This window comes from Staurois parvus, unplaced genomic scaffold (assembly GCF_062004578.1).
Source record: "Staurois parvus isolate SC_StPar_1 unplaced genomic scaffold, SC_StPar_1.0 ptg000546l, whole genome shotgun sequence".
NCBI classification, from domain to species: domain Eukaryota; kingdom Metazoa; phylum Chordata; class Amphibia; order Anura; family Ranidae; genus Staurois; species Staurois parvus.
Genome location: NW_028318342.1, coordinates 4134023 through 4158154, shown reverse-complemented (window position 1 = coordinate 4158154; position 24132 = coordinate 4134023). Strand labels below are relative to the sequence as shown.

General features: G+C 39.6%; 1 protein-coding gene across 1 annotated transcript in view; it reads right to left on the bottom strand.

Annotated features, from left to right (window-relative positions):
- Window positions 1-24132, bottom strand: part of CRIM1 (cysteine rich transmembrane BMP regulator 1) — a 1025033-nt gene that overhangs the window by 376508 nt on the left and 624393 nt on the right. The window contains exon 6 of the mRNA XM_089690902.1: window positions 8690-8872. Coding sequence (XP_089547028.1) covers window positions 8690-8872 — 183 coding nt within the window. The remainder of the gene's footprint in view (window positions 1-8689; window positions 8873-24132) is intronic.

Genomic DNA, 24132 nt, shown 5'->3' with positions numbered 1-24132 from the left:
GAACAATGATGACATGCAATTGCTGCTTATGAAAGCACTGCCCAGCTGTGCTACCATATTATTATATAACTAATATAAGATCCAGTCATTTAACTTGTCAGTGGAAAGCTGCATCTCTTAGTTTTGGCAAGCAGGCAGATGTCTGCCCTTGTAATCATTTAGATGGGTGGCCTATGTGTAGCCAGTCTGAAATATAAGTTTACATAGCACTGGGTCACAAATCACATTTACACATGTTGGAGGAATATGCAAAGCTATTCTGACAATCATTTTATGAAGTGAACCTTATACATACTATGTTAAAAATTCTACTATTAATATAAGAAAAGTATATGCTTTCAGACAATCCTTCCAGACACATCAACTATTCAATTCAACCTCTCTTTCTTTATGCATAGAAACTACAACTACAGTATGTCCATCCATGCAAATAAGGCATTACCTGACTTCCATCCCTGGTGGTGACAACTCTAGGGGCCAGGTCACACCGTTTGAGGATTATAGTCTAGACCCTGCCCTCTCAAAATCATACCACCTACTGTCTAAACCTACAGAGGGATACGTACCTCCTTTCCTACTAATGTGGGAACAGGATTTAGATCGGACGTTTGCTGATAAACAGCGGGAATGCATCCCATATTTCACCTACTGTTCCTCCATAGCCAGTAGACTCCAGCAATCAAGATGCAATGTCATGATGCGATGGTATAGGGTAACAACCCTATTTCATAGGATCTATCCTTCAGTCTTTCCTATGTGTTGGCGCTACCAACAAGATAGTGGTACCATGCTACATGCTTTTTGGACGTGCCCCCATATCCACCCTTTTTGTGGCTCAACTGGGTCTAATCTTTAAAATGACAGGTATAATTCTGGAAGAAAAGTCCAAGACTGTTCTTACTTCATTTGACTCAACTCTCGAGGTGAACCCTCTGTATTCATCTGGTGAAGTCTTCTCTTGATTGTTGACTTTGACACACATACACCTACCTCCTGGAGAGTGTTTTGATCTGGTCAACTGTTGTGAAGGGTGTTTTCTTCACCATGGAAAGAATTCTTCGGTCATCCACCACAGTTGTTTTCCGTGGTCTTCCGGGTCTTTTGGTGTTGCTGAGCTCACTGGTGCATTCCTTATTTTTAAGAATGTTCCAAACAGTTGTTTTGGCCACGCCTAATGTTTTTGCTATCTCTCTGATGGGTTTGTTTTGTTTTTTCAGCCTAATGCACATAGCACACTTGAAATTAACTCTGGACCTTTTATCTGCTCATTGTAATTGGGATAATGAGGGAATAACTCAAACCTGGCCATGGAACAGCTGAGAAGCCAATTGTCCCATTACTTTTGGCCCCTTAACAGGTGGGAGGCACATATGCAAAGTGTTCTAATTCCTACACCGTTCACCTGATTTGGATGTAAATACCCTCAAATTAAAGCTGATAGTCTGCAGTTAAAGCACATCTTGTTCGTTTCATTTCAAATCCATTGTGGTGGTGTATAGAGCCAAAAATGTTAGAATTGTGTCGATGTCCCAATATTTATGGACCTGACTGTAAGAGTTGTATTTCATCCTGCCTTCCACCCTATCCTCACCCCCTCGTTCCCTCCCCGTTTGTTCCCCCCTACTTTTTCTTCTCTCTTTGTTCTTTGTTCGAGACTTCTTCTCTGTGGGAGCCTATTTCTGGTCCCTACACCTGATACATATTTGAATATAAATTTCTGATATCTCACTTAGAAGCAACTCTGAAGTTCTTGTTTTTGCCCTTTTTTGGCTCTTTAATTTTTGCTTTTCATGTTTTAAATACTGTTGGAAAATAAGTACATAGGCAAGACATTGTCCTAGAGGTTTTATTACTTTACTACAGAGATGCTGGAGAAGGCCACAAAGGCTGTTTACTGCATGTTGTTACACTGTATTCATCCCCCAAAGGGAACTCCCGCTGGGTAGTTATCTCAACATTTATATTACTCTTCACTACTTACTATCTCTACACCTGGCTACATGTAGAAGCTGTCATTTCTACCTCATTGTATTACCCGTGATAAATGTTCACTATGTTTGCATATGGACACGTTTTAATGTCTTGCTGAAGAACGCAATAAAAATTAAAAGAAAAAAAAAAAGAAAAGAACTATAACCATTCAGAGCTAATCTGCCAACATTTCTGTGAAACAAGGAGCCTGCTCTGTGTTAGTAAACGGTATGCCTCCCCACCTAAATGTATCAATATTGCCCAAGGGATGGCAAGTCAGTGTAAAATATACAAGCAGAAAGCATTAAATATCTAGAACACAAAACACAACACTTGTTAAGTTGTATTCTCTGTATGGTTCAAGATAGGGTTAATGAGTGGGTAATGGGGGCACAGTCTCGTCATTTTATCCTGGGTTATAACCCTGAAACAAGGAATAGCATCTTACAATCATGTATCTAAGACAGCTATGCATTTAAAGCAGACACTACAGATTTCTCAATGTGTAATCAAACCTAAACTAAGGGCCAACTTACAACAGTATGTGGTGCGGAAAAGCCGCATTCTGTGCACATTTCCCGCACTGCATTAAAAACACACTGCACTTGCTATCTACAGCGGGTGTCATTGGTAACTTAACAACATCCCAAAAGCAGGTAACAGTGCACTTTGGTGCGGTCCAACGTAATTTAAGCTCATGCAAATGAATGGGCTGAAATTGTACTGAACCTGGATCACATGAAAATTGTTCAGGAATGCACAGTGCATTCCTGTGCAATTCATGTTGTGAACTGGATCATGTTTCAGAACATATATATATATATAGACACACACAGTATGAATTACTTCATGAAGAACGACTAATGATGATGCTTCTACCAGTATCTTCCTGACTTCTGACCTCCTGGAAACTGAGGAAATGTGACAAATTTTCACTATGAAAACAATCCACACAAAGGCAGACTCTGTCCTTGGTGTGATGGCCCTGCACATGACTGCTACTTTTCTCTTTGAATGGATGAATGGATCGGTAAACGGGACCAGGTCCATCAGATGTCTGAAGCAGATGTTTATAGCAGATGTGTAGTATCTTAGGCATTACTGGGGAAGTGAGCAGCAATGTAATCAGACAACAATGTAATCACACATGCACACTGAAGACATATATTCAAGGTGAAAGAGTAACAGAGATCATGACATTTTCCCTGCTCTAGAGAATGCTGACAAATTCATGAGGCATGAGGATTTTGTGTTTTGCATGCAAAAATAAAAGACACACACAAATATGTTTGTGAAATTTGTTCTTCACATAGGAACTGGATTTGGTACTTGTTAGACTGTCACACAGGAGCCTTTAGTTCTTTAAGGCTGAAATATATCAATATATTGAAAGCTTCCTGCTAGCTGAAATCTAAAATCTGGCTTCCGATGGGATTGCCTGGTTTGTAAGTTAATGGGTGAAAAAGGATGGCTATGGTTAGTTATACTTAAGCTGGCCATGAATTTTGATCCAGGTATGGCTGTCCCTGCTCAACAGAAGTCGATCATGAACATTGGAAAAGTTGTCAATTAGTGGCTGCAGCCACTGATCACGGTAGTCCAACAGTGGAGAGGCCTCGCTTTTAGAATACAATGTCTCAGTGAGTAGGATGTATCTATGCACTTTGCCTGTGTGGAAGGTGAAATCCGTTAAAAGCTCAAAGCAGGGTGGCTGGGCTGTGAGATCAAGCGGACGTGTGGCATCCGAGCTCCAATCCTGTTCTCATTCTTATGTTAATCTGAGCTCCCTGCTCTCCAACCTGTGCTCTCTAAGTGGCAGCCTGGGCTCCAGAAGAACACGCAGCACACAACGGGTTCCTCTGCTGTCTCCCAGCAAGCATTCCCGGCAAGTGCCTCACGAACTCCCGCAAACTCTCCCTGCCTTTCTCCATCGTCGGCAGCCATCTTGAACATGAGGCTCTCAATCCGGACCCATTGCAGTTGGCACGCAGACAGATCTAGCAGCAGACAAGGCCACCCCACTACCGCAGACATAGTGGAGGTTATCCAGTCATATAAGGAGACCACAATAGACTACCTGGCAACAGACATTAGTCTTATCTGTCATGACCTCGACAGATCCCGATCCTGAGTGACTGAGGCGCAGGAGGGCATATTGCAGCTGGAAGATTCTGCTAGATCCGACTCATGGGATCGCATACTTTGCAGCTAGAGGTGAAGGCACGTCAAGAGAAGGCAATCAACACTGAGAACCACCTTAGCTGTAATAATCATCGGTCTGCCAGAAAAAGGAAAAGGTTCCAGGCCTGGAGAATTCACTGAGACTTTCCTCATCATCCTGCTTGATCATCCTGTTAGTGGTGCACCGAAATGAAAATTCTGCTGCCGAAACCAAAACCAAAAACTCAGGGTGCACTTGACTGAAAACCAAAATGGACAGTTTTTAATTTCTTTTTTTTATTTGATATGGCTGGCAATGTTGCACTAAAGTCACTAGGGGGCGTTTTTGCATTAAAGTCAATAGGGATGTGACCGTGCAAGAAATCTGAGACAAGATTTTGCATTCAAATTACTAGGAGGGCATTTTTACATGAAAGTCTATCAGGCGCGTTTTTGAATTGAAGTCACTAGGGGGCGTTTTTGCATTGAAGTCAATAGGGGCTCTACTTTGCAAGAAAGTCTATGAGATGCCATTTTTCATTGCAGTCACTAGGGGCATTTTGCTGATAAGAAAAAAGCTGCCGTTTTTGCATGAAAGTCTCATAGACTTTCATGCAAAAACGGCAGCTTTTTTCTTATCAGCAAAATGCCAATAACACTATTTTGGCTGATATGTTTCAGCCACCGATATATCAATGCATCTACTTCCTGCCATTCCGCCCACCTTCATTGTGGAACGGGAACTTGGGGTCTCTCCAATGCCACTGGTTTTGGATGCACCTCCACTGCCCTTCTTGCTTCAGCTAATTAACTATCAATGCCGAGATAGGATCCTAGCAGCAGCTAAGGCAAAATAAGTTCTGCAATACAAAAATGCCAAAATCCTTCTCTTCCCTGACTACTCTCTGGAAATTCAACAACACAGCCAATCCTATATGTCTGTGAGACAAAAGCCTTAAGTTCAGCCTTCTATATCCCAGCAAACTCCACGTGGGGGATGGTAGCAGCTCTCGGTTTTTTGACTCCTGGAGGCAGCTATGTCCTGGCTGGAAACCTGCTAGCAGTCTACGGCGAGCTGATGTCCTACTTACTTGATCCTCAGGCTCTACGCCACTGTAAGTATTTGGGCCCCACTGGCCTCACTGTTTTCTGACTGCTTTGTTACATGATTCTCCTACCTTTGTGTTCCGTAGCTCATTCCCTAATTTTTTCCTTGATCTGGACTCCAGTGAAGATTTTGTTGGGAGCCTTTCCAAATCAGGTTTGAATTATGCATCCTGTTGCTCATGGAGACCCTCAACTGGAGCTACAATTTCCTCTCCTTTCTTCTGACTGCCCTACACTGTCATTTGCATTTTTTCTCCTCAGTTCGACAGCTACTAGGCTGTCTTCTTCCATCCCATGAAGCAGCTGCTTGGTCCCTCTCTGTACCCCCCTCACTCACACTTGAACTCTTCTGCGGTTCACTATGGAACTGAAGTCTGTTATTGGCAGCGGCTACGGGGCTGCGCTCAGTTTGTTAAGGGTATAGGCAGCTTCCTGAACCTCCCCCCCCCCCTCAGGGGAGCTGGGTACTGGCAGGGTATGCACTGTGTGGTTGGGAAATGTTGGTGTTTTTTGTTTTGATTGTTATTCATGTGCTGGCTCATGCTCTCTTGCTTCCCACCTGAAGATGCCATCCCAGGGGTCCTTGGGCCAATATGCTAAAGTGTTACTAAACCCAGGACCCTGCATTCACTATATCTGGTCTCCCACAGTACACAACATGGAAATGTAATTATGTTAGTAAATATAAATACCTTTTCTCATCAACAGTTAGAGCAGTCTTGTGACTTCTATCAGTGTCCAGCCGAACTCATGTAAAAGCATGTAGGAGGAGATTTCATATTGCACTAGGCGGATGCAGGATCCCTGACCTCTGTCTGGACAATGCTGGTTCGCCCTATGCTGATCACATGCACTCTCCCCCAGAAAAAAAAAACAAAAAACAAAAACCTCTCTAGCAATATACTTCAAACTGAGCATGAATGTCTCTTTACATTTATCAACATTAAACCTCATTTGCCACATAGTTTCCCAATTAAACAGTGCATTGAGGTTGGCTTGTAAGTTGAAGGCATCCTGTAAGGACATTATTCCACTGTAAAGCTTGGTGTCATCTGCAAACACTGAAACTGTATTTTTAATCCCAGACACTATATTGTTTATAAATATATTAAAAAGTAAAAGTCCCAACGCTGAACCTTGGGGTACACCACTAACAACCATTCAGAGTATGAATCATTAACCACTACTCTCTGAATACTATCTTTTAGTCAGTTTGATTTTTCCAGGCCTGTAGACTTTACCTTACACATTAGCCGTGTGTGGGGAACTGTGTCAAACACTTTTGCAAAATTGAAGTATACCATATCCACAGCCATGCCTCTGTCCAAGGTTTTGCTCACCTCCTCATAAAAAGAAATCAGATGTATTTGGCAACTTCTGTCTTTCATGAATCCATGCAATCTGTTGCTTTTACTCCTTATTGGTTGCATAAAATGAGGCCTTCCTTCTCCTTGGAGTGTTGGCACTGTGGCCATGCTCCTAGTGATTTTTTACATACTTTCTGGACATGCTCAGAAATAGGTATGTTTTGAGCACATGTGATGTCCATTATTAACCTAATAGTGAGTACCTCCCTAACTTAATTTCCTAGAATTTGCCTGTTGGGATTTGTGGAAGACCTGATTCCCTCAGTGGCTTAATGGTTGCTGATCAGCTTCATACTGTTCTACGCTAGAAAAGCCATTACATTGTGCTGGAAGAACCCCCCCTCCCTTGCCCTTTCGAAACAACAGATTAATGTCATCTTGCCTTTATATAAGGATACCTATTTGCATACTTTGTCCAAAAAAGTATGACAGAGTCTGAGCAAAATGGCTAGCATAACCCTCAAAAGCTTCTGATACATGACCATAAAATGCATTTTTCTTTCCTTTCAGCAACTCATCTGGTGTACAGGGTGTGCTTTGAGTACTTGGGATGACATGTTTTTGCTTCATGTTAGCTAATTTCCAGCCACACAAGAGGTTGTTGTACTGTGTTATAGTTCTTGGGACTGTCCCTCGATTATATTGACCTAATTGTTTACCTATGTAACCCCCCCCGTGGGTCAAATGCCTGAGGATGTGTATGTTTCACTTGATTGCTGTTGTAGTATGTTTTTTTGTAGTTCACTAAAAAGCTTATAAAAAAGAATTGAATACAAAACAAAAAAAAGAAAAGCTGAAAGCAGCCAAAGTAATCAAAAAGTAGACAGAAGGTGGCAGTAAAACTTTTTAAAAAATAAATAAACCCCCTGCACAAAACTCTAAACAGCTAATAACATTTTGAAAATCCTTACCATTTAGAAGAAAAGTCTAACTGAATTTTTATGACCTCATCGCTGTAATTCAAAAGATAACAGGAGGAAGTGTAACAGCAGTGATTACATCATATTCTCTCCTCTCACTCTGCAGTAAAAGGAAACTACAATTCCCATCAATCACAGAGAATTGTAGTAAACGTGGGCGGGTTCCTGTACATATTGAATTTGTCTGAGAGTCTTGATATCGGTTACATCACTGTTTACTGGAGAAAGAACTACAGAAGGGATGTGCTAAGACCAGTGGTTAGGGGAATAAGAGACAAAGAAGCCACTGGTCATACAAACACCAAAACCAAAGAGAATTACCGGTTTGATTTGAAAATGAATAGGCTATTTCAGAGCAACTATTAGAATAAATATAAATATATGGTGAGCGTTGATATGAGGAAAACAAGCTGCTAGCACAAGAGGCAGTGACAACGGATCTCATAAGAAATATATGCAAAGTGCAGAAAAAAGAAAAAGGATTTGGAGGAGGCTGGGAGCCATAGAAGGAGAAGTTCTTTTGGTCAAAGATCTCCAATCTCCATCTCAGAGTTTATACAATGCTGCTATACCAGTAGATTCTGGTGAGTGCATAGCGGTGGTAGATTGTCTCACTGGATTCCACAGCACCTGTTTTGAATAGAACACCATTGTGTCTTGTAGTGCCATGGACACATTGCTTCATCTTACCAACAATGATTGATTTGGAACTGAGCACTGCCATGTCTGCTGTGTCTTGTAGTGCAACGGACACATCACTCTACTTTATTTCACTTACACTGATTTATTTCATTTTATGGATGCCATATATTTGTTTATTGCATTATTTAGTTTATGGATTGATTATTTTACACTTACTGTAGCCTTTATTTGTGTGATTTATCATTATACAATTTTCACTGGTGTTATAGTTTTATGTATTTAATATTCACAGCAGTACTTTGCATATATTTCAGATCAACTACTGAGTGAACCAGAAGATGGATGACATATTTGGTGAAGGTAGGAAATCATCAACAAGGACATGTAAATAAGTTTTTGCCTGGAGTTCTGCCTTAAATACCAAACAGTTCCCATATACTGTAGGCACTATAAAATTAGCTGGATTGGTCATGCTGCTATTTCATATCAGACTGTTATATAAATGCTGGCAAACGGCAGTACCTTCGCAGACTGGACAACACTCTCCTTCTGGTACATAATAGCGGTCACAGTGTAGTTCACCGCACTGAGCTGAGAAGCAGATGGAAACACCTCCCTGACACCGGCAGAAGCGGCAAGCGTCCATGCGAAACATGTCCCCATCGTAGTATTCCACATTGCTAAAAATGCATGTTGGCTTTGTCTCTAAAGGAAATAAAAAAAAAACACATCTGATTAAGCCTGGGAAATGTGATCAATGGGTACAGCAGAACTTTTTATTGAGCAGCTGTTATTCTACGGTTAGTCCCATTATTCAGAAAACCCCAAGAAACCCCAAATAAAAATAAAAAATCGTTTTCAGGGAAAAAGAGAAAAGAAAATCACCATAACTCATTAGTAAGTAAATGTATGTGCATGTGTGGTGTTACATAGACCAACATACATTTGATGGGATGATTAGAGAAACCAACAAAGAGCTCAGAAAATGTAACATCAGCTGTTTATCAATGGAAAACAGAGTTCCTATTTTCCTGCACATCTGCAAAACTGTTTCATATCTTTCATTCCAGAGTCCCATGTCCCCACAGCTGCTCAGCATTCCCATGCAAAGCCAACTGAGGCTCCTCTTCAACTCCAATTACATTACAGCTGAAGAAAGGACCTCCCCATGCATGTGAGGTCTGCATTGCAAATGGTAAATTAATTTAAGGACAAAAAAACTGCAATGTGATGATTTACACCAAAAAAACAGCACACAAAATATCAGGATAACATTACATAAATTTAAATAACAGGTATGCTTTTCCTTTAAATTAGTGAAAGTATCAAATCAACATAGTACACGAAACACATTGTGCAGAGCCTGGCCACTAACATCTTCACACCCGCCGGGCAGATCACGAGTTTTGTCTATTTTTAGCTTTGTGAGTGAAATTTTATAATACATTGCATGTGGTTTTAGTAGTATAGTATTACACTGTGTGTTTTATCCTTTTGTTCTGTCCATGTCATTTTGAAATTTTCTTTTGGGCATCCCTGATTAAGATAGATGATATTTGCAGAGTTTAAGTAGTGGCACTGTTTAATCCTCATGCTCTACTGATCTCTTATAATTTGGAGATCATGTTTATCCAGTAAGGAGCCTGGGCACATTTGGTGGTGTTTTAAACTGAAGTGAGCATCAGTGTGGAGTTGATTTTGGCACAGTATATCCATATAGCTGAAGATCTTAAAGATGGCATCTTAAAGGAATATGGGGGGGCAAACCTGTACTGGGTTGGGAATTAAAGCTGTTGGGGGAGATCAGTACAGTGGTGGATATAGGCTTTGGGGGTGATTTGTATAGGATGGAGGAGTATATTTGGTTGTGTACTGCAAAGCGAAACAAAAACGAGAAGCGTACCAACCTTGTGCATTACCTCAGTAAACAAATTTTCTTAAATACAAAATGATACTCACAAACAGCAAAGTAATTCAAGCATGTAAGTCCTCAAAGGAACTTGACTCGCGCAGGCTTCCTAACTTTCAAGTTCCTTTGAGGACTTACATGCTTGAATTACTTCGCTGTTTGTGAGTATCATTTTGTATTTAATAAAATTTGGTTACTGAGGTAATGCGCAAGGTTGGTGCGCTTCTCGTTTTTGTTTCGCTTTGCAGTACTGGTCGGGCTTCCCCAGCCTTGTTTGGAGCTGCACAACCCTATATGCACTGGTGGTTGTATCTTCCAGTCCTGGATCCATCTATTCGCCACCCACCTGGGTCTCAGAGCGCAGGAGAGTTTGTTTCTCATTTTGGTTGTGTGCCATACACTTTTTGACTCCTGTGTCATGCTAAAAGTTGTAACTAGATAAACAAATACATGAATACTTTTATTAATATTAATGCACAATAGCTTCTTGGCTGCGTTTATGTCCAAATTACGATAAATCTTTCAATGCCAGGTTGAAATCTTATCAAAGCTGCTGCATATATACCTTTAAATTACACCCATATGGTCATATCCACATTTCTCTGGGTTCCAAAATACTGCCAGAAATTCAGTGAACTCCTAACTTCCCGTAGTGAGCCGACAACATCACCTCTGCTGCACATAATTCCTAATCAGAGTTGAAAAGCCCCCAGTGCCCAAGAGCCATGCACTTCAAGCTGCTTTCAGATTCTGGTAAATGGAAATCATATACATAAAAAAATACAAATGCATAGGGGCCTGCTTTAATTAACCAAATCCGGAACGCGCTATAGCCAAAAGATGGCTACAGCATGGTCGGCTAGTTCTGGGAGGGCATCCATGGACGTCAGCACCACTTTGGACACAGCTGATTGCAAGGCTACAGAATGGGCCAATCACAGCTGCTTTTACCATGTGACCAGCTGTGTCCAATCACAGTCGATCACCAGGTACATAGGAAATGTCGGTTATCGTCAGTCCTCTCCTCACGCTGACAGAGGAGAGCCGGTAAGTGGCATTTTGCAGGGGGGCATCTACACTGATCATCAGGGTGCTGATCATCAGTGTCCTGGTGATCAGTGTAGCCCCATCAGTGCAGACAATAGTGCCCATCAGTGCCAATCTGTGCTCACAATCAGTGCTGGCAAACAGTGCCCATCAGTTAATCAGTGACGCCTATCAGCTATGCCAATCAGTGCTCCCCATCAGTGCCACCTAACAGTGCCCATTAGTGCCACTTAACAGTGCCCATCAGTGCTGCCTATCAATGCCCATCAGTGCAGCCTAACAGTACCCATCAGTGCTGCCTATCAATGCCCATCAGTGCCACCTAACAATGCCCTCTGTGCCACCTTTCAGTGCATCCTCATCAGTGTCCATCAGTACAGCCTATCAGTGCCCATCAGTGACTCCTCATCAATGCCCATCAGTGCCACCTAACAGTGCCCATCAGTGCCACCTATCAGTGCCCATCAGTGCCGCCTAACAGTGCCCATCAGCACTGCCCATCACTGCCGCCTAACAGTGCCCTCAGTGCCAACTTTCACTGCATCCTCATCAGTTTCCATCAGTACACCCTATCAGTGCCCATCAGTGCCCATCAGTGCAGGCGAAAAATTACTTATTTACACAACTTTATAACAGAAACTAAGAAAAAAAAATTTTTTCAACGTTTTTGGTCTTTTTTAGTTTGTTTAGCAAAAATAAAAACCTCAGTGGTGATCAAATACCACAAAAAGAAAGCTCTATTTGGCGAAAAAAAAATGATAAAAATTTAATTTGGGTACAGTGTTGCATGACTGCAATTCCAGTTCAAAGCACGAGAGCGCTGAAAGCTGAAAATTAGCCTTGGCAGGAAGAGGGTCAAAGTAGCCGGCAAGTTGTTAAGTCTGACATAAGGTGGAGTAAACCATTGTTTATTCATTTAACTATATTTAGTTGAATTAAAAAAAAAGGGAACCTACAAGCAAATCTAAAGATAACAAAAGGACCTTTGTGAAAAAGCACGTATAGGAATATTACATTTTAATTTCTGCCTAAATTCACTTCAGAAAATGACTACCTAAGTCTATAATTTTGTCTTTACATGTGTACCAAATAATAAAATGGTGGCTATACAATGTTTTATATTTTATGCACGCAGTGGTTTAAGGAAGAGAGTAATACCCTTCTAGTTCAAGATTCCCACTATAGCCAGTATATGTCACTTGAGTTATTGTACTATTTACTGTGCTGTCCTCAAGCAAGCAGCTCACAAGTGACACCCATTATGCTAGACTAATATATATATGGGGGCAATCTATCTTATGACTGCTAGGATGCAACTCAGTTAAAGTTGTGCTGAGAGGACGAAAAAAAAAAAGTCTTTGATTTATCTGGAGTCACAGGGGAACATCCATCATCATATAAGAGGTAGAAGACTTGAAATGGGTGCATTTTCACTTCTTTCTATTACTTGTGTAACTTAAGTTTCCATAGCACTTCAATAAATTATACACGCTTGACTGCAAATTAATGTTGCTGAAAAATGACCAAACTGCTTGACAATGGTCCTTCTGTAAACAGCACTCAATTTTATTAGAGAACGGCCTTTAAGATGCAGGCTGTGTACAGGCTTACCTCTTGATGCCAAGGCCAGTATAACCATTTGGCACAGTAACTGGTCAGTTCAGACAGTAATTGCCATTGAGATAAAGTGGTTATGATCTGCATGTCACAGTGTGCTCTATTTCTCACATATTTTCAGATAGCCACAGAGATACACTTGACATTTTAGTTACATTGCTAGACAAATACAAAATATGTTTATACTAAAACAAAATACATGATGTGTTTTATTTTGAACAACATTAAAGTGTTACTAAACCCAGGACCCTGCATTCACCATATCTGGTCTCCCGCAGTACACAGAACATGGAAATGCAATTATTTTAGTAAATATAAACTGCTAAATATCTTCTCTCATCAGCAGTTAGAGCAGTATTGTGACTTATATCAGTTCAACACTGAATAAAGCTTGTAGGAGGAGTTTTCTTTCTGCTCTAGGAAGATGTGGAATCCCTGACCTCTGTCTGGACAGTGCTGATTGGCCATGTGCTGATCACATGCACACTCCCAAATTTAAAAAAAAACCCTCTCTAGCAATACACACCAAACTGAGCATGTGCAGTGTCTCCACATGATATATGTTATCAGGAGATAAGAGGGGGGCACTGGAAGAAGGGGAGGATCCGAGAAGTCAGGATCAAACATAATTTTTACACAATACAGAGGATTAACCCCTTAGCTTCCACAGTGAGTATAACAAGCATGCTTTACTGCATATACAGACTGATTTTACTGTTGTGGGTTTACTAACACTTTAACAAAGAACTTTAACAAGACATCTAATTAATATGTTGCACATAATATACATTCTGTGGCCACTTTATACGTATCTTCCATTAGTGTAAAACAGCCAACAAGTCCATGACATGGTTGCACGTCTTTAAATGGTCAAGAGATTTGAATATTCAACCAAACTTTACAATACACCAATATGTGATATCAGCACCTATGATAGGATAGGAATTTTGGCAACAAGATGTGCTACGTATGATTTTTTTAACTTTCATAAGCTAGTAAGCTTCCAGAGTTTACAGAGAATGATACATATAAACCAATTAAAAAAAAAACTGAACAGCAGTTCTGTATGACAGTTATCAGAGAAGAATGGCAAGACTTGATTGCACACAAAAGCCTGTAGCTGCTAAAACAAGCATTCTTTAGGATGGGGGTATGCCGATAGTAAGTAGATGGACAAATAACACGTCAAGTTTTGGAGCGGTCGGGCTACACACAACAAAGAACAAGAAAGATTAGGCTACAGTGGCAATAATATCATTGACTATTTTGAAAAACGTCCATTTATGTTGTGACTTATGGCAAATTCAGAACTTGGCACATGTAGCAAGAATCCTCAGGGACAAATTGCAACAGAATGTCTACAAAACAGACGTGTGGCTGGAGCATCTATAGGAAATCCCTCACATAAGCATGGATGATGTTCCTAATCATGGCACAAATTCTGGCACCTTGCTTAATTTGCACCACAAAGAATACAGGTTGTATAAACACCAAACAACTGTACTCATGATAGGATTTTGAAGCCAACCTACTAACACATATTTTCATTAAAATATAAATATTTATTTATACAGATTACAAAATTATACCAAATACATTAAAAAAAGCAACCCCCCATGAGAGATTCCAAGCAAAAATGGAGGATTTTGAATATCACTTATTGAGACTTTAAGCGAGATACAACACAGATCCAGTGGTATCCCCCACAGCTGACTTTCATCCCACAACCATATTTTCTTGATTGTTGGTTTATTCAGCTAGGTTTCCCTAGCAAAACATGGTGTAAACAGATTTTATGGACGTATGGTGTGAATGAGACCTTCATTACTAGCTTGGTGCCATAATACTTACTCCCAGAGCTTCTCTAACGGTCAGAGAAGCCACCTACATTACTTTATGCATATATTTATTGGTGTTATCCTTCCTGAGTGTGTCCATGCAGTTCTAAATCTAATTTACTGAAAAAGGCAGCCCATCATTTCATTGTAAATCCAACTCTAATTGCTATGTATCAAAATATAAATGGAAATGTTTGTAAATTGTAAGGGTGCCGATTTAATATACGGTTTCACAATAATGCAATTCATCTTGCCAACATCATTTTATCTTTTCCATTGAAAAAGAATATAGCAATATTAGTATTTAAGAACTTCATGATGCATACTCATCATGGTAGTATTAAACTTTAATTTCATGTCGGCCCTTTGATTATGACAACGAGACATGTTGTAATGACAAGATAAGCCTATGAGTTATTTAGGCTTTATTCCACCCTTGCTTCTCTGTGTTTCATGTCAACAAATAAAATGGGTAGCAGAAATAGAAGAAAATTAGCTTTGCCAAAGAAAACTATAAGTTATGCAATGTTTCATACAAGTAATTCAGCATTTTGTTTGTTGTCAAGTCATTGTCATTATGTATGCTCCCTCCTATTGTTTGCTGTACAGCTTAAAAGACTGACATCTAAATTTTATTTCATTATATATATATATATATAGAGATGTTCTGTTTTTGTCAACACATATATATTATTACCTTTTGTTCCTCAGTTGACACTATCCCTTTATGTATCAATACAACAAACCCCCCCCTTTTAAGTGCCAGACAAGACAGGGAGACCATGGATAGAACTTTATATGTGCCACTAGGAAATCACACAGAAATTATATAATAATCAATTTTTATTCCATAAAGATAAAAACAATAAGGCACAAAACACTGTCTATAACAATGAATTTAACCATCTTGCAGTGTTTAGGCCAGGGTTAGGCAACCTGCGGCTCTCTAGCTGTTGTGGAACTACATTTCCCATGAGGCATTGCAACATTACAAAACTGACAGTTACAGCTATGACTTGCAGAGACATGATGGAACTTGTAGTCCTGCAACAGCTGGAGAGCCGCAGGTTGCCTACCCCTGGTTTAGGCATACAGGATCAAAGTGTTTCACAAAACATTTGCTTTTTAAGGAGCCACTGTTTAATTATATATTCTATATTGTGAATTATACATTCTACAAAAGTAAACAGAACTCCAAGCACCAATTGTGTGCGTCGTGCCCCAATGTACTAGGATACATAGTTTAGAGGCATTCCCCATGTGCATCACTATAGGAAAGAGATGTATGGTGCAAAAGAAATTGTACTTGGGAGTAGTCCAAAGTATACTTGGTAACCTGGAGTATTATGTTATGTACCTCTGATCAGTAGGGTTGGAGCTGCAGGCACATCCACCAAATATTCAGAAGTGTACCCAGCTCCTGATTACATTACCAACAAATGATGGATGCTGTCAAATCGAATTTAGAGAGCTGCACCAGACTCAGGTACCAGCTCGATAAGATGTTATAGCTATTTTCCTGCACTGTAACATTAACTGAGCCTTTGTGGGCATTGATGTAAATACGTCCAAATGTTCTGGAGATACTGCCAGTTGCAAGTCCTCTTCCCAGGTCCTAGAAGTCTTCTCAGAATTTGGAGGTTTTTCTGCAAAATGTAGATTATGAACAGTGGTTATAACATGCTGTAGGGACAAGGTCTTAGAACACAGGGACACAAAAGAGTTGAGAAACCAACGAAGAGCAGACAACGGGCCAAAGATAATGCCATCGTTGGATGTACGTCCAGTAAGGGAGGGAGTCATCTTGCATTTGGAATGTCAGAGCAGCATGGTTGAGGAGCCTACTACCCCTCAAAAGAAGTGGCGAGCATGCATATTGGAACGTGGCCAAGAACCTGACAGAAACAATCAGGCATCCCAGTAAGAAACTCTGGGTTAAACTGGATATGAATTAAGGGATCTGACACAGAAGAAAGCTGAAGTTTTATACAGACCTCTTAGATGCAGCATAGGTTGCAATGCAATAAGATGGTGAAAAAGAGCAGTGGGGACATATTGCAAAGATAGCCAGGGCACAGAGCTCAGGGACTAGGCAGTAAAGGATTCCTCTAGCCAAACTCAATCATTAAGTCAATTGTGAATATTCCAGTCCATGATCCTTGTGTAGTAATTGAGAAGATTAGGAAGGGCTATCCCCCTTTCTGTTTAGGTAGGGCTAGCTGGTCATAGCTGATTCTCAGTCTCCTATTGTGGCAAAGAATGCTGCGCAGTACCGCTTATAAGCTGTAAAGAATGCTGAAGGCAATCTGATCGGAATGCAGAATATACAGCAGACGGGGCAAAACGTGCAACTTAAGAATGGCAGCCTTGCCAAACCAAGAAAAAAAAAAGTTTATCCAATCTGCTAAGGTCATCCACTATGTTATGAAGAATGGGCAAGTAATTCTTAGAATAGAACTCTGATAGGTGGGCGGGTAATTGAATATTCAAATAGGTTACAGCGTCGGACTTCCACGTAACCTGAAAATTACTCTGGCACTCAGAGACCGTAGCAGCAGACAGGGATACATTAAGCGCATAGGGATTGGAAATGTTAATTTTGAGATTAGACATATATTGAAAAAGCTCAAAATCCTTCAGTAAATTAGGAAGTGCAGTACGCAGCTTCATATGGAGAAGTTGGATTTATTTTTTTTATTTATATAGTATGTGTTTGAAGTACAGATGTAAATACAAATCCATCATTATTCACAGAAGTAAATGATGACATTGCATGTTCTTGAAACACAGAGGTCCTTGCAAAACTGAGGATAAGGAGTGATACTCTTATTTCGTGCAGTGCAATCCTTTTTATTTTTTTTAGCCCCCATAAAGGGCATGAAAAAAAAACACACCTGGCTGAGTAATAAAAATTCAAATGGGAGACCCAGAAAGCATTTTGCAGTGTGAGAACAATATCTTACAGCAATAAGGAGTCTTGAGAGTAACCATTTCTTTATATTTCAGCAATGTTGTAAGGAACAGTCAGGACAGAAGCATTATCTGAAAGAAGCTCACATGTCACTCACTGCAAAGTTTTAAATTAGAAGCCTACAGGCAGATATAGGCACCATGGAGTTTGCTTCTCATGTGAAAAGGTTGGGGAATAATTTGTATCGGTTCTTATTTCACTATTAATCATGTGATGAATCCCTGCTCACAGCAGCCTGTGGAAATGGAATGAAATTACATTTTAAATGTGCATTAAAATGGCTACAATTTACTGTATGACAGTCTGGATGTGATATTCACTAAAAGCTGCAAAACTGCAGCTTAGCATCTTTTATACACCACACAAAATTAAAGAAATGAAAACTTAGAGGGAAAAAAAGGACAAATTATATCTGTAAAGCTCATTTCACCTTCATTCTCTATTTTCTGATGATGGAAAAGTACCAATAATTCCTAATTGGGACCACTTTTGCTTTTGTGATTGAGCCTGAAACCTTTAGGAAGGTTTATAGAAAGCACCTTTTTTTCTATAATATTTTATACTCATACTACTTTTTTATTCTTTGTAATCAAAAATCCAATTAAATTAAAGCTGTGATGAATAAAAAAAAGTCCAGTTAAAACACTAATTTGGATAATGACAACAATATATGGCAGGGTTCTTCAAACTATGGCCTGCTGCACAATTTTATCTTGCTTGGAGTTAGGGTCAGTGGCCTCTCAAACTTACAGATATCTTCAGGACAACCTATAGCCCTTATTTCTCCCTAACATCCACCCCCACCACCACCAATGCTTTCCAGTGCGGGTTCCCCAAAGCTATGTTGTCAATGTAACAACATTGACTGCTAGGACTGCTGGAATCCTAACAACCAATCAGGTGCTTGCCACAATATTCCACAGGAGGACTGTACCTTCAATGTCCAGACCTGCTCAACCCACCACCTGCTGCTTACCATACTCCCTTCCTCTGTAGACTCTCAGCAATGCTGTAAGTGTGTATGGTAAGAATGGACTCTAAAACACTGATGGGGACTCTAATGTAGGGGTGGGACTCTGATAGGGACCCTGATGTAAGGGGAACGTTAATGGGAATCCTGATGCAAAAGGGAACTCTGATGGTAATGATGAGATGATGATGATGTTTGGGAGGACTCTGATAGGGATCCTGATGCAGAGGAAATTTTGATGGGGATCTTGAAGTAAGAGAAATTTCAGATATAATGGTAGACTCGGATGTAAGTTCTTTATCTGTTGTTCCGAAACATAACTTGTTGATTACAAAAAAGGCTGAAGTAAAACATATTCATTAATTTTCAAATAATTTGTTTATAAATTATTATTTTTTTTTTGCCTTCAGATATTTGTAAAATATACAATGTAACCTTTAATACTGAAATGTCTGCAGACTCCTGGTATATGACAATGTGCACCTGGTTGTGTGACATCATTTTTTTGCCTTTTTTGTCCAGTATTTTACATTACAATATACAAAAAAGCTACTTTGCCATTTATGTTTGGTGTTTAAGATATGATTTGAGACATAGAACTAAAGTAATTTGGTTTAGAGGCCTCTTCTTCCTCCAAAATAGAGGGTTCAAGGAGTCGCTTTGTGCTACACAACAGGGGGTCTATTTGCTTACAGCCAAACAAAGTGCTCTTCAATTTGATGTTAATTTATTAGATTCATCAAAGACTTGATGAACACCTGTAAATGTTTGATATCTGTTAGTGATAAATAGGAGTTAAGAAGTGCTTAATAGAAGTTTTTCTAGGATTTTTTAATAAGATGTTCCCTGGATAGAAAAATCATATCACATGAATAAAATATGTATGCTATATGTTTTCTGTAAGCAGTGAAAAAGGTGAAACCTGAGTCCTGTAATCTTTATGATCAAGGACGAACAATATTCCAAACTCGCCTGAGCTATCCCACCAATTGGCTGTAAAAGTAGGAAACCAATCATAGGATAGCGGAGGATAGTGGAGGCATGCCCTGCAGATACATTTATAAAAGGAGTATGTATTTGTGCGGCTGCAAGACAAAGAATGATATTGATTGGCTGTTCACTTTGACAGCTTCCTGGTGGGATAGTTCAGGCTGGTTTGGACTTGTGTTCGAACACGCCTGAGCTCATCTCTGTTGATAAGCCTTTTATGAGTCTTGCTTTGTCAGCATTATAAATTGGCATTAGGTGTGACCACTGTCTGCATTATCCATACTAATCTTTCCTTCCTGATTATAGGTGATAGCTTCTGTTAGCTGAGGAACTAAAACACAGCATCTAGTGTTTAGCATAGTGAGATACAGGACAGAGAGATTTTTGTGTATGCATAAAGTACATGCTAGATTTGAGGGATCTAAGCTTCTGTAGCTGTAGATGACATAAAATGGTACTTTCACTGCTAAGCTGTGTTAGATTTGGTGGCCACTACAAGTGCAAGCAGGTGACATAAAAAAGAGTGGGGTAATGATCTGTGTATGAGGTAACAATTTCATTCCTGAAATGGACAGTAATGTTTGCTTACCTAAACACTAGCCACGGTTGTCACCTTCAAAGTAGTTCCCTTGTAATGCAACACACTTTTCTAGATGACTGTGCTACTGCTGGAAACATTCCTGGAAATTTTTTTCTGTAACGATGCGCAGTATCTTTGTTGTGGTGCACTGGATGTCCAGAATGTCATCAAATCTGTGTCCTTTTAAGGCATTTTAAATTTTTGAAACAGCCAACAGTTTCAGGGTGCTAAGTCAAGGGGAATAAGGTGGTTGGTAAAGTTTCAGAATGGATTTCTGGGCCAGAAACTTGAGGACACTTAACACATCATGTGCAGGAGCACAGTCGTGGTGGAGAATCCAGTTGTCATGCAAGAGTTCCCATATTTTCCTCCAAACAGACTTCCATAACCTTTTCAAAATTTCCAAGTAGCAATGTTGGTTGATGTTGTCATTGTACCATGTTCTATGATCTTATAGTGAACTATTCTCTAGTGATAAAAAAAAAACACACCAGAATGGTTTTGAACATGGAGGGAGACGTGTACTTTCTTCAGGGCGAGGTGAATTCTTTGTTTTTCACTGCATGCTCTGTGATTTTGTTGATCATACTGGAAACACCATGTTTCATCACAGGTAGTAACCCTATCAAACACCTCTGCATTCTTCAAAAGATTGGGTGAAATTTGAAGACAAAATGTTTTCAGATCTTGTCAAGATCTGAAGCACCATCTTTGCAGGAGTCTTTTTCATTCCTAAATCCTCCTTTAGAATCTGTCACACTGTTTCTCTGTTTATGTTCTATTATTCTGCCATCATTCACACACTCAGTCTTCCATCTGAGCCTATGAGGGTTCACACTCTGTTAACATTTGCATTTGTCCTTTGCATTTTTGGCTGCCCACTTCTTGCATCATTGTGGATGTATTCCTGTCCCTCGTTAAACCGCCTATGACACATGTTATTTCTTCTACCACTCTCTAAAGACTGAGTCAACTGGTCTGCAATCCAATTGAGAGCAAGTTAGAACATGTCAGAATATGCTTGAGTAAAAATATCTGTGTGACCATCATCATGTGCAGGCATTCCCGAGAATTTAATTGTCACATCTCACATATAAATAGTGGCCTGGTAAGGATCTGTGTTTTGTGTATAAGAATACAGTATAACAGGTCATGTAACAGTGAAGTCAGAAATCTATATGTGAATACTTGCTTAAAGTCATGTGATTAGGAAAGTATTGAAGCCTATGGATCAATAAGGCAGCTGTCTAATTGCATTTTCAGAAAGTTTACCAACATTAGGTTCCATATTTTCTTATCCACTTGCCGACCGCAATATGTATAAATAGATTGCAGTTTGCAAGTGGTTTACCGGGGTTATGGCTGACAGTATCTTTTTTTCCAGCCGGCAGCCGGTTTTCCTCTCCCGCCACTCACCGGTGTTTCCCGTTTCAACTGGCGTGCCTGAGAAATGATTCAATGGTGTGGCCGGTCACAGAGGCGATGAGGGATCATCTCTGATTGCCTCTATGGCCTTGGAGTCCCTGAACCACAGCAAGAATATAGCAGGTCAAGTAACAGTGCAGTCAGAAATCCATATATGCATAGTTGTTTAAGGTCATGTGATTAAGGTACTAAAGCCTATAGATCAACAAGGTAGCTATCTAACAGCATTTTCAGAACATTTACCAATGGTTGGTTCCATATTTTTTTCCCACTTGCTGACTGCAATACGTATATATATGTTTCCAAGTGGTTCACTTGGGTTATGGCTGAAGATATTAGCCACACCCCCAATATCTTTTTTTTTAGCCAGCAGCTGACTTTCTCATGAAAGTGGTCTGAGTGACTCATTAGCCACTAGATCACTTTCAGTAGCTGCGGGAGGGGACACCCCCATCGGTGTTTCTCGAGCTTACAGTTTCAACCAGTGTGCACGAGAAATAATGCGTTGGTGTGGCCGGCTGGTCACAGAGGCAATGAAAGACTCTATCATCTCTGATTGCCTCTATAGCCTTGGAGGACCAGAGCAACGTTATGGTGTCACTTCTGGTCCGGAACAGATGGAAACATTTTTTTTTTTAAACAAAACATCAAAAACAATTTTTGTGTCTTTTTGACTCCAGATCTCTCCTTAAAGAGGACCTGCCATTCTTATTTCTAGTACAAGGGATGTTTATATTCCTTGTAATAAGAACAAAAGTCAATAAAAAAAGGGACAGTGTAAAAATAAAATAAATAAGAAAAAAACAAATGAAAGCGCAATATTCCTCCGTGCTTGCGTACAGAAGTGAACGCATATGTAAGTTGCGCACGCATATGTAAATGTTGTTTGCAGCACACGTGAGGCATCACCGCAAACGTTAGAGCAAGAGCAATAATTCTAGCACAAGACCTCCTCTGTAACTCTAAATAGGTAACCTGTAACAATTTTTAAAGCGTTGCCTATGGAGATTTTTAACTACCGTAGTTTGTCGCCATTCCCCAAGCATGCACAATTTTAAAGCGTGACATGTTAGGTATCTATTTACTTGCCATAGCATTATCTTTCATATTTTACAAAAAAATGGTGTATATATTGTGGTTTGTTTTTTTTTTAATTCATTAAAGTATATTTTTCCAAAAACATTGCGTTCCAATGCTGGCTTTTGGTCAATTCTTTACTTTTTTTTTTTTAATTTACTATTCATTTATTTGTTTTGATAATGTGCTGAATCACTATTTCACAATATGCAATGTACAGATGATGCCTGACTTTGCACAGATAGTCAAATGAATTTCGTATTACAAACTTACTAATTATGGGGACTCTTAGAGAGGGGAAAAAAAATGTGTCCATGATTTAGATGTATTTTTAACACGGAAGCTACAGAAATTTGTATTGCAAAGCACCTATTTCACAGAGCGCCATCTGGTGGCTGCAAATGGTTATTATGAATAATTTACATGCAATATTTCATATTTGTCTGATTAAAATATATATTTAAAAATGTTGAATATAAAAAAAGGAAAACCATATGAAATACACTATAACTTCCTTTTAACACATAATCTATTTAAAATTTAAAATGCATTGCATATCATACATACATTTTTATTGTAAGCGAGGGCAAAGCTGCAGCTGCATTAAAGACAGAAGGTTCATTAAGTGATTTCACAAAATAAAAGCAATAAAAAATTGACTTATTAAAAAAGAGAGCCCAAAAAAGTATACTAAATCTTTGGGCAGAAAGTCACAATGCTGGTCCCAATTCCTCTAGGTGTCTAATAGCCATTTAAGTATCAGATTGACTTATAATGTTGCAATAATGTGCCTCTTTCACCAGTAATGCCAAGGATATGTCATGCAAATATTCTGGCATTGCTGTAATAACAAATGCTGCCAAGCCACTGATTTATGAAACCTTTTTATGGAGCCAGAAATTCCAATAAGTTTTACTCCATGTTTGTCAGCTGCACTCACAAATGTATATTTAACAGGGCCATTAGCAATGATCTACTGATTAAAGCTTTCAACCTGATGAAAAAGAGAAATAATAACATATGTTCTTGCCTTTAACAATCTAGCAACATTTAGTGCATTTGGAAGCTGTGTGTGATTATGTCTTTACAGCACTCAAAGTTGAACTTAAATTTAAAGCATAAGCTAAGAGAGAAAGCTACTGTATGCTAAGTAGCGGCTTGAGCTCACTTGAACAGAAATAAGGTACAGTCTCCTAGTTCTGCTACTACAGTTCAATACTATTGAGTATAATTAAGGATTGGATGGGAGGACCAGGTACCTAGGAATAAGCCTCAGTAAAGTCAATTTGCTGAAGGCTTTCCAGATCCACTGCAAACCCCACACTGTGTCTACATTTCCACTGCTCATAAAGAATTACTTTTAGGGCTCATGTACACGGGGCATTTGAAAAACTCTTCTGGCTGCTGGAAACTGACTGCTAGAAACCGTAGGTTAAAAAAGTCAGTTTAGCCGTGTTTATCTACCACGTTTAAGCGTGCTTGCCTTTACAAGCGTTTTTAAAAGATAACCTCAGGAGACCCTCCCAAATGCCCAGAATGCA